The sequence below is a fragment of the Melanaphis sacchari genome, unplaced genomic scaffold (genome assembly GCF_002803265.2).
Source record: "Melanaphis sacchari strain LSU unplaced genomic scaffold, SCAv2.0 Contig36_pilon_pilon, whole genome shotgun sequence".
NCBI lineage: Eukaryota > Metazoa > Arthropoda > Insecta > Hemiptera > Aphididae > Melanaphis > Melanaphis sacchari.
The window spans coordinates 3,126,679-3,145,504 of NW_020271232.1; the positions used below are offsets into that span (position 1 = coordinate 3,126,679).

The 18,826-nt window shown below is 34.1% G+C and overlaps 1 protein-coding gene across 1 annotated transcript; it reads left to right on the top strand.

Annotated features, from left to right (window-relative positions):
- The first annotated feature begins 647 nt into the window (after positions 1 to 647).
- Positions 648 to 17,303, top strand: LOC112597066 (lipase 3-like). The gene is made up of 8 exons (XM_025342987.1): positions 648 to 1,583; positions 11,947 to 12,151; positions 12,465 to 12,585; positions 12,714 to 12,960; positions 13,918 to 14,076; positions 14,582 to 14,666; positions 15,713 to 15,858; positions 15,980 to 17,303. Exons 1-8 carry the CDS (start codon positions 1,215 to 1,217, stop codon positions 16,220 to 16,222), a joined length of 1,575 nt encoding a protein of 524 aa, XP_025198772.1. The 5' UTR covers positions 648 to 1,214; the 3' UTR covers positions 16,223 to 17,303.
- The last annotated feature ends 1,523 nt before the right edge of the window (positions 17,304 to 18,826 follow it).

Below are 18,826 nucleotides of genomic sequence, written 5' to 3' on the forward strand. Positions count from 1 at the left end.
GACGAAGACACGGTCTCGCGGCGAAAGAGAAAGAGCGATCGTGTGTGCGTATGCGTGTGTCCGAGAGAGAAAGAAGAACGAGAGGGAGCGCACACGCGTTACTTAAATATATTACGTTTATTGTATATTATGGTATTCGTGTTTTGTAAGCGCCGACGTCGTCGGCAAACCTATATGGTGAAAGGATGCGCAACAGTGGCGGTCGCCGTCGATATATGCGTATCGTCCGTATCATAATAACGTACACCGACTATATACAATAATAATAAACGATAATATGTAATGCGAGACGTTGCGCAGTCATTTGCCAAATCGTCATTAGTATTATGCCTATTATGATTTATCGACGTGCAAACGGTGCCGCTGCAGGAGATAGTCGGTCCGGCGACAAAATTTGGTGTTACGATCGAAAAATAGTGTATTATTATGTGTACCTAACCTCGCACGAGTCTCTGCTGCTGCTGCGCCGCGTCGCTGTTTACGCGTAGTGGGATATACGCTGGGCCGCGGCGCAAGGTCGAAGCGGCGGCCGGAGCGGTGGCGGAACGCGTCAGCCGCAAAACCACTACTTACATATTATTATTATTATTATTATTATTATATGTTGATATATATATATATATCAATAATATCGTGTATCTCCGTCGACAGTGGCTATACCTACAGCAACATTATCGCGGTCCTTTTATATAGACGCGTTCGCCGGGATCCGCTGTTATTCGTTCGTCGGGTCCGCGCCGCTGCAGTTCGCCGACCGCCTTCGACCGATTCGCGCGCCGATCGCCAAACGACGACGTTCGGACGACGCGTTGCCAGGCGGACGAAAATGACGTTCTGTTCGTCGCGGACGAGTTTCGGCAACCGCCAACGACAGGACCAGCACCACCGCCACTACCGTCAGCACGGGTCGATTCTGCCGTTACCGTAAAAGCACGATACACAGTACCTCGTCCGCGCCTCACGAATAACTTTATACGCGTTCAAACAACACAACAACAGTATAATAAAACTGTTCACGTCCTTTCCGAAGTGCAGTCGTGCGCATAAGATATATTCGACGTCGATCCCTATTCCGGAATACCGCTCTACGCGTGATCTATATAGGTATCATCTGCAAACGATCGACCGAAACGTGTTAACTCGGTGTTTATATACTCAGTGGGTAGGTGCGTACCGTCCGATATAATATCATAATATTATATTTCCGCGGCGCTATGCACTATTACGTGCTGGCCGCGCTGCTCAACGCGGCCCTCGCGGCCGGTCTGCAACGGCACGCGGTGTTCGGCGCCGGCCACCGACTGCAGCAGTGGCGACAGACCGACGACCGGCCGGACTACCTGCACTTTTTGGCCACCGCCGCCGGCGGCGGCGGCGGCGGCGGCGTGTTGCCCCGCAGGACGTGGACGCGGCAGCAAGACGGCCAACCGACCGCGACCGGCCGCAGACAACGCCGGTTTCAGACGTCCAACGCGGTCCCGGCGATGGGCTACTGGAAGGCCCTGCACCGAAAACTGGAAGTGCAGTCCAAGTGGCCCGGCACGGAAAAGTACGCGAACGAGATGTACTTGGCGGCAACGACGGTAAGTCTATTTACTGCGACGCTTAACCGCGGCCGGTGCAACGTGCAGTTTGTGTCGTGTGCACGCGGCGGTTCGAACTTCGAACACACGATACGCGTTGTTGTAATGATATAGTAAACGGATATCGTGTGCACGCACTCCTCGTATTTTTGTGATATTTTTTTGATGAACGTTTGATCTTATTCGTCTTGATGTTTCCGAACTCCGTGTGAAAATCATTATCTAGGTCCGATTGCGTGCGGTTAGTCAACCGACTAGCCAAGTTAGATCGGTAGATCGGTCCGATTTAGCGGATCAGAAAAAAAAATAATAATAATAATAAAAATACGATTTTTTTAAAATTTCACTGAAGTTTAACAAAACCAAATGAAATTTTTCGAAATAAATTCTCATGCAACTTTTATGGAATCATACTAGAACGTACATTGCGAATAATTTTTCTTTTGCAAATGGAGTCAACAAATAGTCAACTATCATAATATATAATGTTCTCTTTTACAGTGTAAAATTTTACACGTCTTTTCACACGGATCGTACACAGCCACACATTTTAATTTATTGCTTATTTTTTTTCGAGTTCACACATTTATAATTTAAAATACAATTTAGACATTCATTTGGTGCATGTCCATCTTTGAGTATTATTATTTAAAAACTTATTGAAATTAAATTTATTACCATTTATTATACATATTTTTTTATTTTTTCATTATATCAGCTTCCATTTTATTTTTTTCCGTTTAACAGATATGGATGCTAACCGACTGTTAAAAATTACAAAAAATTCAATGTTCTATACTTATTAAATTATAATAATTTACTCATATCTAATCACTATTTACTAATCTAGCCAGTAGCCTTATTCCCCGAAGTAAACTAAAGATACAGTATATTTAATTTACTATTTACTATAAAATATTATAGCTATATTTACAATAGTACCTATCGGCATATGAAAAGTTTGAAGAAAAGTGGTAATCTACTTAAACTTATATGTACAATCACACAATTCTATAAAAAATTTAAAAATATTAATGATTTTCACGATGGTGACGAAATGGTAATAAATCCGTTCGTAGGATCTTAGCCATAGATTATTTAGATCTATTTAGTGCATCCGAATGTGTTAGTTATAACTAATAAGACAAAATCGATTTTAAACTGTACTCGAGCACTCAATTATGATCAACATTATACATTATACACTCTTTACTCGGATTTATTTGATTTTCTCAATGTATATTAAAACAGAAATGTACCCACCCTACATAGAATTTAGCTAAAATCTAATAAAGTAATCAAGAGAAAACATTTAAAATGAAAGTTAACTATTTTCCAAAGACAATTACTTTCAATTAATTAAAATGTCATCATGAAAAAAACGATAAATAAGATATTTGTTATGCATACTCAGTATAGTATTTATAATCTCGAATAAATAAATTTATTATATTTGTCAAAACACATGTTTTTATTTGTAAAAGTCATTAAAATAACGCGTATCTATAGGTACAAACTTCAACTTCCACTGTTCTAGCATATTATACGGTGTTTGTATAGAACACTATTATAGAGTAATATATTATACTACAGTATAATATTATCTACACACTGAATACACAGAATATAAACTTTGTCAAAATACAATATATTCTTTTCAATTATTGTAGAGTACCTATTTTTATGTTTAAAATTTAAATTAACCAATATCTCTCGGGTCGCCTAACCAGTACACACCTCTATAATATGGCTGTTCTCTTTCAATGAATAACCATTACTAAAGCACTCAATAAGATTCGTTCCTCAAGCCAATATTAAATAAAAATTGCATAATATAACAGTTGTCAGTTGATAATAAATTAGAATAACGATCGGTAAATAATAATAATAATAATAATAATAATACATATAAATCTAAACGTTTGGTTTAGACCCAACCTAACTAAACAAAAAAAATGCTGTTCTTAAAAAAATATATACATAGACACACTCATATATTCTCAACCCGGAACGACTTTATGCACGGATACATACAATTCGTAAAATCGTTATAATTTTCTACTCGGCTATAGTAGGTAAGCCACCTCTAGTAGTGTCAACATTCAAAATATAATATACTTAATATACTTACTGTTGTCGTACACTGAGTGCACAAGTGTACGAGTACGTGGTATTACGCACACACGTTAAACTTGTATTGAACGGAAACGATGACGAGTGACGATCGTGCGTGCAGTGAAGCTAAGCCACCCGCAGCAGCTGTTGACGACGAAACGAAAACGTATTTTATTTTAACACAAAGGTCAAACGGTTTATACTAACGATACGCACACGGCACACGTTCCTTGCCAAGGTGCCTGATAGTTCTATGATATTCTACCTGGATTTCGACGTTATGTCACGACGACATTATCGATATACATCGCGTTAATCATATTATCAGATCGTCGAAAGACGCTCCTCTCACCTGAGCGGACATGGAATCGTTGCGGTGCGAAATGATATTATTTTGGAAACGCGACGACCATCGACAAATCCGGTGGATCGCGGTCGCTTTTCGGACTCCGCCGCCGTCGGACTTTTTGCTACAGTGGTAACGATGACGACACTGAACACGGTTACTCAACAGTAGCTGTTGCTGTAGTGTGGTAAATCGCTATGGAGGCGAGTGTGTGTGTGTGTGAAAACGAGACGCTCGCGACGCCGGCCGTGTACGGGCGACCGGTTTTGCCGCGATCAAGGGACCGTCGTCGATAATACGATGTCAGCACGGAATCCGTGGCACGCGCGCTGTACAGTTCTGCCCGCGATCGTCGACGTTTCGATACGATTACGATATTAAAGACGTTTTGTAGTTGACGTCCCATAATTGCAGGTAATCTACAGTATTACAACAACATCGTCGTTACTATTGCCGCGATATCATGGAAATCAAATAACAATTACAAAGCCATTATGCTCACAATATTTTTCACGATTGGTAGCAGTAAATATACAGCCATACAGGTGAGTATAAACTGTGCGGCGGCAGTCGCATAATGATGCTGTTATTGTTGACATAACACTATTCGTCGTCGTCGTTTTTATTATTGCGGCTTATCTGCAATAATTACGGGCAATCGTTACACTACCTATATTGGCTATATATTATTATTATTGTTTTTAATGTTTTAATTATATAATAATATGGCAAGCGCATAATATCGTTTGATCGTATTTGCTGTTACGCACGGTCCGCAAGTTGTTGTCGACACCACGCGATACAGTTTTGCCAAACGAAATATCGTCGAGCTAATAACATCATAGTTAGGTACCTATAAGTAGCTTAAGTCTTACCGCACAAAATACGACAATTAATGACATAAAAAGAAGATACCAATATTTTAATTTTGGCGGGAGGTTTTGAACACATTCAAACACCCCCCCAATCACAGCCTATCCCCATGCATCGAGAATCAATAGCACCGCAAGTCCGATTTAAGTAAACAGCGATTGCTGGTTTTGTTCGCAGTGACTGTTTTGATAATATGATATCAAATAAACAATGGACACCGTCGAATTAGTTTAGAACAGTGAATTTTAACTTTTTCAGAAATGTTCTCATCGGTAAACAATTGAAATACTGCACGCGATCTGGGTGGTAATATTCTTATTTCCACTATGGTGTTTTATTACTGAAACCATCACAGTCAATTTTTGATATTTTAACGGAAACGTTTATCTGCTTCTAAATATGAATCTAAAATTATATGTAAATATTTAATGAGTTGGCATTTATAAATCAAAATTCGATTTAGTTATTTGACCACCCCAAAAGATGAGTGTCAAAAAAAAAAAAAAAAAAAACTAAAGCAAAATAATACGCTAGGAATTCACATATACGTACGTATCTTACATTATTTTAGAATTTCAAAACACAATTCATTACTCTTTAAAATAATTATAATGTAATGATTAAAGTGTTCATTTAGAAACTACTTTGTTGACTAAAACGCTTGCAAAGTAAAATTTAAATGTTGTATTCTCATAATTTGTGTATAAAAAGTAAAGTCGATGTCTTGGAAAAACTTCGGTCGAAACCTAGCTGTTGTGGTCTTGTAATCTATACTGAGTAGTTACTAATGATATGTCTTTATGTGCGATTGTTTTCATTTGTGATTTTAAATAGAATTATTTACAACGTAGTTTATGATTGTATATTATTATTATTACTACGTTTTAGCCAACAGCCTACACATGTCTTCAAAATTATTTTCAATTTGGAAAAATTTAGCAATCATAATTTGAAAGTCAAACGCTTGTAGAAAAAAATTATGTTTATTTTTGATACAAAGAGGCTAATATAATTTTAATATTATACGATGTCCAGAATATGCTAATATATAAATATTTAATGAAAATATCAAGTCTTTACAAGGTTATTTGTTTTTGAATTTGAACAAAATACTTAATCAATTTAATCCAAAACTGATTTTGCATAAATATCTACGAGCAACAAATTTACTTTAATTTTTTTTTGTAATTTCTTATTTTAATAAATACTGTACAATTTATAAATTTGAGCCCTTAAAATAACTTAAATTTGATATCAGAAAGCTTTTTCAGAATAATTATATATTGAAGCAGTTTTTCTGCTCCTTAAGACAAAAAATAGAAAAAAGGAGAACACACATAACACATTTTTGTAAAACTAGTACAATATTCATTCCTTAAATGTAATCAATTAATTGTATTTTATCAATAATACTAAATATGCTACTATAATCCCACGGGTACCTCTAATCAATATACACAACAATATCAATTATTGTACTCATGTATTTGGTCGTTGTACATTCTCGCTCGATTAGCTGATTTATTACACACATTTTTTTTTTTTTTTTATAAATATATTAATTAATAATAAATTACGATATAAATTATATATTAATTTTCTTTCACAAATGTGTGTCGCGAATATTACTATACAACACTTACTACTGCGTAATACCTAATTACCTACGTATATAAAACTATAATTGCATAGTTGTATACATAATAGTATGTAGGTACGTCGTACACGCGTACGCAAAAAACGTTTAGGCACCAATAATTATTATTAGATAGTGGTCATTACCACCAGGCGACCTTGACACGATGCGACAGTCTCTCGCGGTCGCAGCTTTGAGGTAAACTTGATTAATAATAATTATTAAAAAAATATATATCAGTACAATATACACATGTGGTTATCGTACACACGTTCTCGAATCGCGTACGCATATTATAGTATACGCGTAACCTATACACGGCACTCGATATTATGATGTACGTATTATACGTAGGTACGCGTACACTTGGTCTGCAATTATCCAGCGACACGACTCCGTAGAGTCGGATTAAACCATCTCGTGTTCTCGACGTTCTCGTAGGTCTTGGATAGATACAGACTCTAGGAGTCGAGTCCCATACAAACCACTCGTGAAACGCCCCGAAATTAGTAAGTTTTCTGCTGCTCTCTCGATCTTTCGTATTTTTCAGCATTGCGTAGAAATAACAATAACCCTTCTAAACGCAATACGTTTATATATTATTTCGTGTACTATGGTAGGTATACACTGCGCGCGATCGTGACTTTTTTCTTTGACATTATTTTGCCGTGAGAAACCGTATATAACACGAAATACACTGTGATTTTTCACACGCTATTGCGATATCAACGGTCTGCGCGTGGAACGAAAATAATTATCAAACACACGTAATAATAATATTAAGGTATCTCTGTATACTGTACGGTCAACATAACGTCGAGGCATGGTTGGTGCGCATATTTACATACGTCAATGCATTAGATATGTACATTGTGTACCACTGCAATGAAAAACGAAAAACCATTATGGAGTGGCATTCACTATAAATATTATATTATACACATTATTCTATACCCGAAATAGACGAGAAACGTGGTTCGGAGACAGCATATCAGCAAATGCACGCCTTTTGACTACAACGAATGTCATTGGGGTAAAAAACGAACTTTTTTTAAATTATATTCATTGAATAACGATTATGATATATATATATATACACATTAATATACAGGAATTTGATATTTTCGTATACATTAGTTATTACTAAAGTGTCACGTCAGTGGAAAACGTCTAAAAATAATATAATACTCGATAAAATAATATATTATTATATATTAGCAAAATTAATTTGCAGCGCAAATTTAGGAACACTAAGTACATTAATCTATATAACATTAATTTTATCGTTAATTTAATCATTAATCTTATACTCGTAATAATAATTTGATTTTTAACACAATATTTTATATTAAACATTAAACTATGTACATAGTATATTCTGCTGTTCGGATGGAAATGATTATCATTTTTGTGATTTTCCCAGGTTAGTTTTTAGAAAAATACAAGAACGCCCATTAGTTTTAATTGACCCATTGAGTACAACGAGTCGTGTAAATAATTAATATTACGCATCATTTGACCTATATTTTTAAAACGTATATACACACAAACGTACGTATAACATCGTATGACACTATAACAGTCGAATACGGACATCTACGCACTATAATAAAATGTACGTATAATATAATATAGTAATATACACACTTAATAGTGCATTATATATAAGTTCACTGGTTTGTTATATTATATCATTCATGTATGACCGCCGGTTGTCAAATAATGATTATATACTAATTGCAGTTAAGACGGTTATATAGTAACAGAAAACGAATGTCGTGAACTTGTGTAAACACAAACAGGAGAAATATACTTCGTATATTGTTTATAATAATGTTTACCAGTAACCACTATCCGATATCGCTGACGAACGGGGTTACGGATAAGCGCACCGTCGAGAAATCAGTAAACTCAGTGGCGTCTGCGGCACCGCCGACCGACCCCGTGGCCTGCGCCACGTTATATTATAATTATAATATAATATAATAAATATTTTAAAATGCATTACACAATTGATTGTTAAATGTAAACAATACTAGAGACGTTGATGAAAAAAGCTCGATGACACGAATTACGGGTGGAAGAAACCGCATTTAGTAATAAAACTTCAAAACAAAATCATTTCTAATTTGCTAAAATGTTTCATTGTAAAATTGTAATACAATTAGAAATAGGAATCTGAACCGACAGTAGATATTTTGTGGTGGTGTAAAGCGTGAGATCATTTTATAATGCATTTGGGTTACGCGTATAGGCGTTAAGATGATAGGTATCATGAAAGGGTTGTATTAGTCCCTGATGTACGTTTATGTCACGTGCGTCTATAAATAATGGTCTGTTGATTTTTTAAATCAACATTGATTTGAGCGAAGTACGCGGAGACCAGAGTTCGGTCGCTCGAGTTTCAATACTTTTTGACGAAATATAAATTCCGATGTATATATTTTATTCGATGGCCGGCGGGTATGTAACGATAATAATATTATTGTTAATCTTTTTATTTGTTTCCATAACTTGGTGACCGCGCACAATAGGGAAAAGTATTTTTGAAGAAACAAAAACGACGATACTATAAAACAAAAGTAATATACCTACAAAATATTATATTATTACAATAAAATGCTATCTACGGCTGCGCAACAATTGTGAGCGATTGAAAAGACGCTTATAAATCCGCTCGTCCTCGTACATGGTATATAAACCATTATTATACGGTGTTACGTTCGCTCGCGGGTGCGTGTTGATTACTTAACTTTGTTTTTTCGTATTTTGTTTAATTGCATTTTTTTTTTTTTTAATTTAGCGGGCTTTCGCGCGCGCCGCGATACCAACATTCTATCGTTACAGGTGTCTGTACAGAAAATGCGCACACTTCTGGGTCTGCCGCCGCGGTTTTCGCAATCGTTCACGCCGTTGCTCAAACCGTGGTCGTCGTAGAGCAGTAATTACGCCGTATACCTATACTTACCAACGGTAAATACTCATAATAAAAAAAATACACGTCATAAATAAATATAATTATCATGTGACGTGATATTATGTTATTGTATTTCAAATACAAGTAATTGCATTGTTGCGTGCGACGACGACGACGAATTTTTCTTTACCGTCTGCGATCTGAGAGCATTTGATTGATTAAACGTGCATTAAACGTGCTGAAAAATAGCTATATGTGTCGTCTATGTATAATAATACGTAATATGATAATATACTTAATATACTGATCGGGAAACATGTGAGCGAGACATATTCGTTACAGTTGTCTACTACAGTGTGTTAATAACTATATAGGTATTGCTGTAGATTGGAAGATAAAATCTAAAACGAATTAGATAAGTCACGCACAGAGGGCTGATAGGAACTATTTGAGGGTAATGATCAACAGCGTAGCGCGTTAAGTCTCAATTATACAGACTATAGAATTAGCAAATATTGGTACACTAGGTTTTTTTTTCTATAAATACTGTGTTTTATTTTAGTTATGTACAGTATCTATATGTCATTCGATTATACAGTTTAATATTCAGCTACGTCGGGCGAAATCGAATAGCACACCAGCATTTGTAATAAAACCTTAATAGCGCCTCTAGCATAAAGATGGTTTTCCATTCCCACTGCAGATAATACTATTATACAGAATAGAACGTAAGATTAAATAGATACTTATTTAAACGGTGGATATAGGTATTCGAATAAGTACAATGTTGGACGTATTGAAATATGTGCCGTGTCTCCATTTCATAATAAATTGTACCTACATGTGCATCGTGCATGGATTACATAATGCGCAATCCTCGCAGAAGGCTGCAGGGCAAAGGTCGTTTGTGTGGAAAAAGAACGTTTCGAAAAAGATTCATTTATCAACTAAATTAAATATATTACACGAATTTACAATTGGCTAAATCGACAATCGAAACATCAAAACTATACATCTACGTGCCTATATGAATATATTAAACGAAAATATTATGTTAAAAATCAAATTTTAATAAAACGTAGGTATTTGCAATCCAAAAACTACACGATCAGACAGCAAAATAAATGTTATATGATCCGTTTTTATTGGCCGACTGTATACTGCACTTCGTGTATACCTCGATGAGTCTCCGAATGGGCGTAGTATCTCTACAATATACACGGAACACAAATATCTATGTAATATTAAAATATAATAATATACTTTCATATACATAATAATATATTAATAAATATATTATAATATTATGTTTCTACATAAGGCCGACGTGGTCTTAACGAAAACAAGAAATAAATATAAATAAATAATCGAAATATACACAATACGCATATACCTACTTATAAGTAAACATAAATAATATAATTCATTTCATAAAAAAGTGATGCAATACACATAAAATGCAAATACATGTTTTTAGCAACTTGCGCTATTGTGTAAATTCGCCATTATGACTACAAGAGTCGCAATTAACATGAACTGATACAACTACGTAGGTATAATGTATACGAGTACTTTTAATAATAATATATAGCCTATATAGATATATTACAATACTTTAGTCAAAAACGATCACTCGTGCGTAGCGGGGTTGATCACAAATTACATTATTTAGAGTGGTATTTGAATTATTTATGAGTTTGCACGGAAATGATGTCAAATATAAAATGCAATGTGTCAGGGTAAATTTTAGTTTGCTGATACGACAACCATTGTCAGCCTATAAATTAAAATAATTCCCATGCCAAGCATCGTATAATATGACACTATGTGATCTTCATTCGTTCCATCAGTGTATTGAGTGACAGTATAAATTTATATCCAATCGATTGGTTTACCCGTTTGATCCACAGTCTATCTATACGTGACCAATGGCAGACTTACCCACCCAACAAGAAGGAAGGTCATATCCAACTCCTTTATAATTTGTTTTTCGTAATCTATCTACGAATACATATAATATGTACATTATGCTCATAAGGTTAAAATTCGTACGACAATCCTTCCTATAAAAAATGACGTAAAAAAATAAATATACTTATATGAAATCGGCCAAATATAAATTTTTTAAATTGTTTATGTTGAAGTTAGGTTTTAAATCATTTGCCAATGGCCGAAGTAGAAAAAATATAAAATATATATTTTATGTCTATATAGGTAGATATACATTTTTTATTTAATATTACAACTATGACCGATAAATAAATAGCGGTTTTATACATTTAAGTATGGATTTTTTTTGTGCGATCGGGCATAATAATGAAGTGTAAACTAGGATAGAGTATCCTCACTATTCTCTACTTTTGAACATTGGTTATAACTTATAAATAATAAATAACCTGAATTACATACATTGCTATTGCATGTTTGCGGGACTGCGTAAAGAATCCCTCCTAAATGCTTACTTTTCTATGTACAGGACGATTATATCAGACAAGAAGGATATCCAGCGGAAAGGCACACGGTGATCACGACGGACGGTTACAATCTGACGCTACATAGGATACCATACAGCCGAAACGAAGACCTAACGACCTTCACAAGAAAACCGGCAGTGTTGGTCCAACACGGTATACTGTGCAGTTCGACGGACTGGGTGATTACAGGACCAAATAGTAGTCTAGGTGAGTATATTACCGGCTACCACAAGAACTCTTCTCTATGTATAAAATAGCTTACAGTTATGTGCACTTATAAGCGAAGTCTTGATATCAGACCTTTTACCTAGGACTTAGGAGCTTTGAAATTTCTATGGATGGTTTTAGGGGGTCGAGTATTATTTTCTTTTTAAAATCTTACGTTTAACTATAAAATATTAATAACGAAAAAAAAAATAGATGATTTAAATTTATATAAAATATAACGCATTATAAATTATTATACAAAATAAAATCTAATGTATTTTTTTCGTTGTTTTTTTTTATTAACTATTTTCAGCGTTTCTATTGTCGGACGCGGGATACGACGTGTGGCTTGCGAATTCCAGAGGAAACACGTATTCCAGAAACCATGTGACCCTAGACCCGGCGAAAGAACCGGAAAAATTTTGGGATTTCAGGTGAATAACTTTAAAATCTATATAAATATATATATAAAATTATAATCTATTAGATGACCTATAATTATACCGCGTAAACGGTTTCGTCTTCGTTTTGTCGTTAATACAATTATTTAATATTTATTTAGCTGGCATGAGATGGGCACGATCGATCTGCCTAACACGATCGATTACATTCTAGACAAGACAGGTGAACCGGACTTGAACTACGTTGGACACTCCATGGGCACAGCCATATTTTACGTCCTGTGCTCGGAGAGACCAGAGTACCAAGACAAAGTCCGGTCGATGGCAGCCATGGCGCCGATCGCCTACCTAAACCACGTTAAAAGCCCGATCATGACGTTCTTGTCATCCGTGGCAGACCCGTTGGCAGTAAGTACGGCGTGTGCGAAGCAATATAAATTATCGAAAACGTGGTTGGCATAATCCAATGGAAAAAGATGAAAAAAATCTTTATATAATTATTCTAATACTACACAATAATGAGAATATTCAAAGCTGAATAAAAAATAAATTTACCTTCTGATCATTTATTTCCATAACCAGAGGCGATCTGAACGATCGAGATACCGCGAAATTTCCCAATGGGCCGCTGCTCAAATAAAATATATATTAATATTATTATTATGAAATTATAAATTAAAATATTATCCAACATATTTAATAAGTATGTAACACTAATTGTTGAGGGCCTCTAAAATTATGATTTTCCCGTGCCGTTTTTTTTCCCAGTCCGCCACTGGGCGTAACTATAGGCATTTAAGTTGGTGGCAGAGTGGTACTGAAGTCCTGGCTATATTGATGATATTTACATACACAGTTATAACACTGTTATTAATTCATATAATTACATAAAAACACGATAATTCCAATTTTAACATTGCTAAATTTGTTTAATACACGCAAAATACTTTGTTTTATCTAATTCTTAGTAATTGTTTGACAATATTTAAATTGGAACTTTATAAGTGGTCAATGATAAAATATTTTTGTATCACCTCATTTATATCAAGGATATCACAAACGAGTAAATATTCACAAAATTATATAGAAAAATGAAATTAACGATATCATATGTATAATATATATATATATACACATACATTTACCCTAATTACGCCTATGTTCTCCATTATTATTTAATCGGCATGTACAAAAACAAATTATTATAAAAACAAACATAAACATATTAAACGCGTATTATGTTGAAATAAATAATACTTTTATCTAAAATCATATTACATATTTTGGTACTTACGTCATCGATATTATTGTGTATTATACAATTTTTAATCACGTAGTCACAACGGAAATATGGTTGATTTTCAGTGGTTGTGCAACAGTCTGGGATACTACGAGTTCAGGCCGAACAGCAAAATTCTACTGTTCGCGGGAAAAGCTTTCTGTGAAGCCAACTCACTGAAGGAAGGAGTTTGCGATAACTTGTTGTTTCTGTTTGCTGGATACGACTCGAAACGTCTGATTAAAGTACGTACGTGCATGCGCACCCGAAGTAATGTTATTTATTATTATTATATATATTTTAATACGTAAAAATAAATAAATTAATAGTTATATATCAAACCTGCTCTCCGGGAGCCGCTCATTATCTCAGTTTTCTTGTGTTTAAACAATTTTTTTACATATTTCAAAATAGGCATCCTATACATTTTAAATAAAATAGGTACTTATATAAAAACATTTATAAAATAATACCAAGCTTCAAGTTTTTTGTAGTTGTTTAGTCCGGAGAAGAAAATTTTTCTAAAAATCCATAGATATGGAACATCCAACTTGGTATGGAAAAGCACAGAATTTAGTATACCTACGTTATATAATTGATTAATATTTGCAGCGTAAGTATACTCCACACGAAGATGTTAGAAAAACATCAAAATCGAAAAGAATTAAGTATAGCTTACGTTAAAAATATATCATTTCGCATCATACAATAAATCTAGCTAAACCCCATTTCTTCGTAAAATCGTTTCAGAGCGTTCTACCCATAATTTTGGCACACACTCCGGCCGGGGCTTCCGCACGTCAACTCACTCATTTCGCTCAACTCATGAAACGCGGTCAGTAATATTTATTAAATAAATTCATAAGCATATTTGAACATTCAACATATACACATGTTATTATCGTATAACACGGGACGAAGATTTGTGCGTTCATACTCATGCTTGCACCCATTGTTATCTCCTATCACGAATACATAAGAATTTTGATTTTTCGAATTCAAAAGTAAAATGACAAGTTTTTTACGAGAATATTTTCAAAGTTTGGGATTTTCTATGCAATTTAAAGTGTACTGTGATGACGATACAATTTTATTTTTGTGACTACGCGTATTGTTGATTTTTTTTTTTGTATAATTTCTTTATAATAATTAATAAAAAATATAAATTTAAACGATTTGACTGAATTTTTAGACGAAATATATATAATTTACACAATAATAATAAAATACAATGATTATATAGGTTTGATAAATTAATAAATATTGATTATTTGAAAATATAGAACTTTACCTGACACTAATTATTTAGTTGAAATGTACGTTATTTTAAAAACTGCTAAAGCATACTCAGTATGTGGATACTCGGCTATACAGTAATTATTACATATTTTTATATTTGACATACAATTATTTGTAAGGACTATTGTATGTTATCTTTAACACCCACGTTAAGTTTAACAACTCATAAATACTACTCATACAAATTGCGATCTAGATAGGTATATAAAAATATTTCTGAGCAAAATAAAACCCATTTGATCAATTATGATTTACAGTGATTCGCGATTGAAAAAAAGAAGGATCTTTATCACCACACTGAGACACTCATTAAACTGTATAGAAATCAAAGTATTTAAAAATATGATTTCGGTTCCAAAATAAAAAATGAATAAATGCGTTATTCAAAAATAAAACGACGATGGGTGGGAGCATGTTTTGTGAATCATCTTGTATAATCTCAGACCACGTGTTCAAAATCACGATTTTGATTGTATATAGTCGACACACTGCCAACTCACGCATATCATAATATCTATATATATATATAATATATTTAATGATTTAAATTGTCTCGTGTATCTATACAAAATATGTTCACAGATAAATGGTTTGGGCAGTACAACTACAATAAACAGAAAAACATAGAAAAATACGGACAACCGGAACCGCCGGCTTACGACCTGACCGGAATCACAGTGCCCGTGGCTCTGTACCACGCGCAAAACGATTGGCTGTCGTCCGTGGAGGTATGACATCGATTCCCGCAAATATTATGTTGACCAGTAGTTGCACACGCACCTGCATTTCGTCGGGTGCACACGTCGTAATATTATTATACATGATCGTCGTCCGACGCGTATTTTTCAGGACGTCGAAGTTCTCGCGGGCAAGCTCCCGAAAGTGGCCGAGAAGAAGGTCATGCCATTCCCGGAGTTTAATCACTTGGACTTCCTGTGGGCAAACGACGTGAAAAGCATCGTTTACGACGATCTGATCGAGTTCATGAAGAGGTACGACCGGAAGTATGATGTGGACGTAGCGCTACGGCCGTCGGTGGAAGTGGACGCGAACGTCGTGCACACGGACTTCATCGTATCCGACGTGCGGTAGGGGTGGTGTGTAACGAATGCTGCAAACCGCCGACCTGTAAAGACAGTTACGGGCGCGATGCGAGAAATCGCGTTTTAAAATAACTAAGAAATAGCAAATACGTCGTGGACGACCTCGGAAGTGCATAAAAACGTCTAAGTACATATAAGTGTATATCGTTGGGGCTAAAAGCATTGGATATAGAATACTGACTGTAACCGCACAAAATATGTATCAGAAAAAAAAATTGTATACAAATTTATAACAATTATCGTTGGAAAAGTGCATAAATATTTAAATAGTATGCATTAAATGCGATAATACGTATGTCATAACTCATAACATACCTTTCTCACTCTCTCTCTCTAAAATATAATTATAAAAAAACGTTAATACAGTTGGAATGAGATATTTAATATTTTAAAATCAGATTAAAAATGAATAAAAAAAAAAAAAAATGGTTAATCAAAAAGAGTTTTGATAAAACATGCGTTGTCTCTCATGCCTCGATAGATCGCATTATTATAGTTACCTACAGAAACAAATATAAAAATTTACTACGACCACTGTACACAATTTCAAAACTGTTGTGAATCAATAAATAAAGAACACAATTTTAAATATCTATGAATTGAAATCAGTAGTAATATACTAATTTATGCGTGAAAGAACCAAATTAATGTTGTAGTAAAAAATATAGAAAAATTAATTATACATTAAAAAATCTAAGCAATTCTAGAATTACTTAAATTACTTAGTATTGGTAAAATCAATAACCTACTTTTTATGATATATTAAATTGGGGCAGTGCGTTCGATAATGCTAGAACTCGGTTAGAAATATGTCAAATTATTAAAACACACCTCAATAAAAAATGAATATATTCAAAAAACAACAAATTTAAATTATTAAAAACTAAACGTGCTACTAGTTTAAAAAATCTATCTAAAAATTACTGATATATTTAAAAACCAGTTTGTAATACAATCAATATTGCAAGGAGTAAACACAACTCACAAGACACGCAAAAATCAATTTTATAATAAATTCAAATAAAACCACATCTGATAGATATTTTGAAATATAATTGGAACCAAATTATGTAACAAAATACCACAACAATATGTAATAAACCCTTGCCGATTTATCCGTTGAAAAAAACATTTTACAATGGTTATGGGAATGTTTTGATGAACTAATAATATTGTATATTCATTTAGTCTAATCAATATGAAAAAAAAAAAATTGATTCTAATTATACTTGTATACAAAATAGAATCGTTATTTTTTATATAATTTTGTTTTGGAACTCCTAGGCCCCCACAAAGTTTTCTCAGTGGGTTCCTAGTAGTCCATATGTACTTAAAATTAATTGAATAAATAAGTAAATATTAAATGATAGAACACAAGTTGTATTTATTCGTTTTTCTCTCCTCTGTTGATATTACAATACAAACCTGGTGGGGCCGCGGAACTCAAATTAAAAATAATAATCGAGGGCCGCACGTTTTAACACGACGTTATGCCTGGCCATAGGCGTAACTAGACCTTAAAGTTAGGAGGGGGGGGGGGGGGGCTTCAGCCCTAGAATTTTTATTATAAGTAAATTAAGTGGGAGGCTCTGCCCCCCATACACCTTACATTCATTGATTATACATATAATATGAATGTAAATTAATATTTAATTATAAAACAAATAATAAACCAAGTGGTATTGAAGTTAAATATTTATATGTTAACATATTATTAAGTATTATTTTAGATATAAAGAATTTAACGATTTTTAGTTTATTGACAACTTCTTAGTAGGGAGTATTTGTGTAGTAAAAATTACACAACATGATACGTCTTACACAGGATCATTACACACAATAATATAGTTTAAATTAATATTTTTCAAAGATATTAAATAAAAAAAATAAAACGATATTTTAAATTTAAGTTTAAAAATGTTACCAATATTGGCGGGAGTGTGGGACTAGGAATTATGACAGAGGGGGGGGGCCTAAAAATTATGTTGGGGGGACTAAGCGCCCCCTCTAGTTACGCCTATGTGCCTGGCGTGTGATAAGAAAAATATTCGTTACACGTCAATACGTCTCAAGCCGTAAAATAATTACGTAGACGGACTCTGCAGACCGTATTCCTAAAATTTGGTACAAATATCATACCGTAAAACGTATGGCGAAACAACAAGCGTGGGTCCCACTGTCGGCGAGATGCAGACGACGCACGTCAGACTTTTCGCACTCGACGACCTTTAAGAACAAAAACGTCATTCAACCTCTTTTGTGAAGATTGGGCCACATCGCATGGATTAGTTCAATGGTCGGCAATAGGCGGCCCACGAAGGAAAAATAATTGGACCACAATAAATATATTTTTTAATAATGCTGGTTTTCCACGCATAATATATATTTTATCTATTTTATGATGTATTATTTAGAGATTACGATGATGGTGTTTATCGTTTATAGCTATTTACAATAATAGTTGCGATAATACAACAATTATTAACTAATATCCGAGTTTTTAGTTTTTACTGGCCCTCGAAATTTTTTTTTTTTTTGATTTTCTAAAACCTCCATAGAATTTAATTGCCAGCTCCTGGGTTAGTTGTTGTGG

Bases quoted from the DNA above. Each gene is read 5' to 3' on its own strand.
- LOC112597066 (XM_025342987.1), top strand. From the start codon at position 1,215: ATGCACTATTACGTGCTGGCCGCGCTGCTCAACGCGGCCCTCGCGGCC. The intron at 12,152-12,464 runs GTGAGTATATTA...AACTATTTTCAG, and splicing joins AGGACCAAATAGTAGTCTAG to CGTTTCTATTGTCGGACGCG. The intron at 15,859-15,979 runs GTATGACATCGA...CGTATTTTTCAG, and splicing joins ATTGGCTGTCGTCCGTGGAG to GACGTCGAAGTTCTCGCGGG.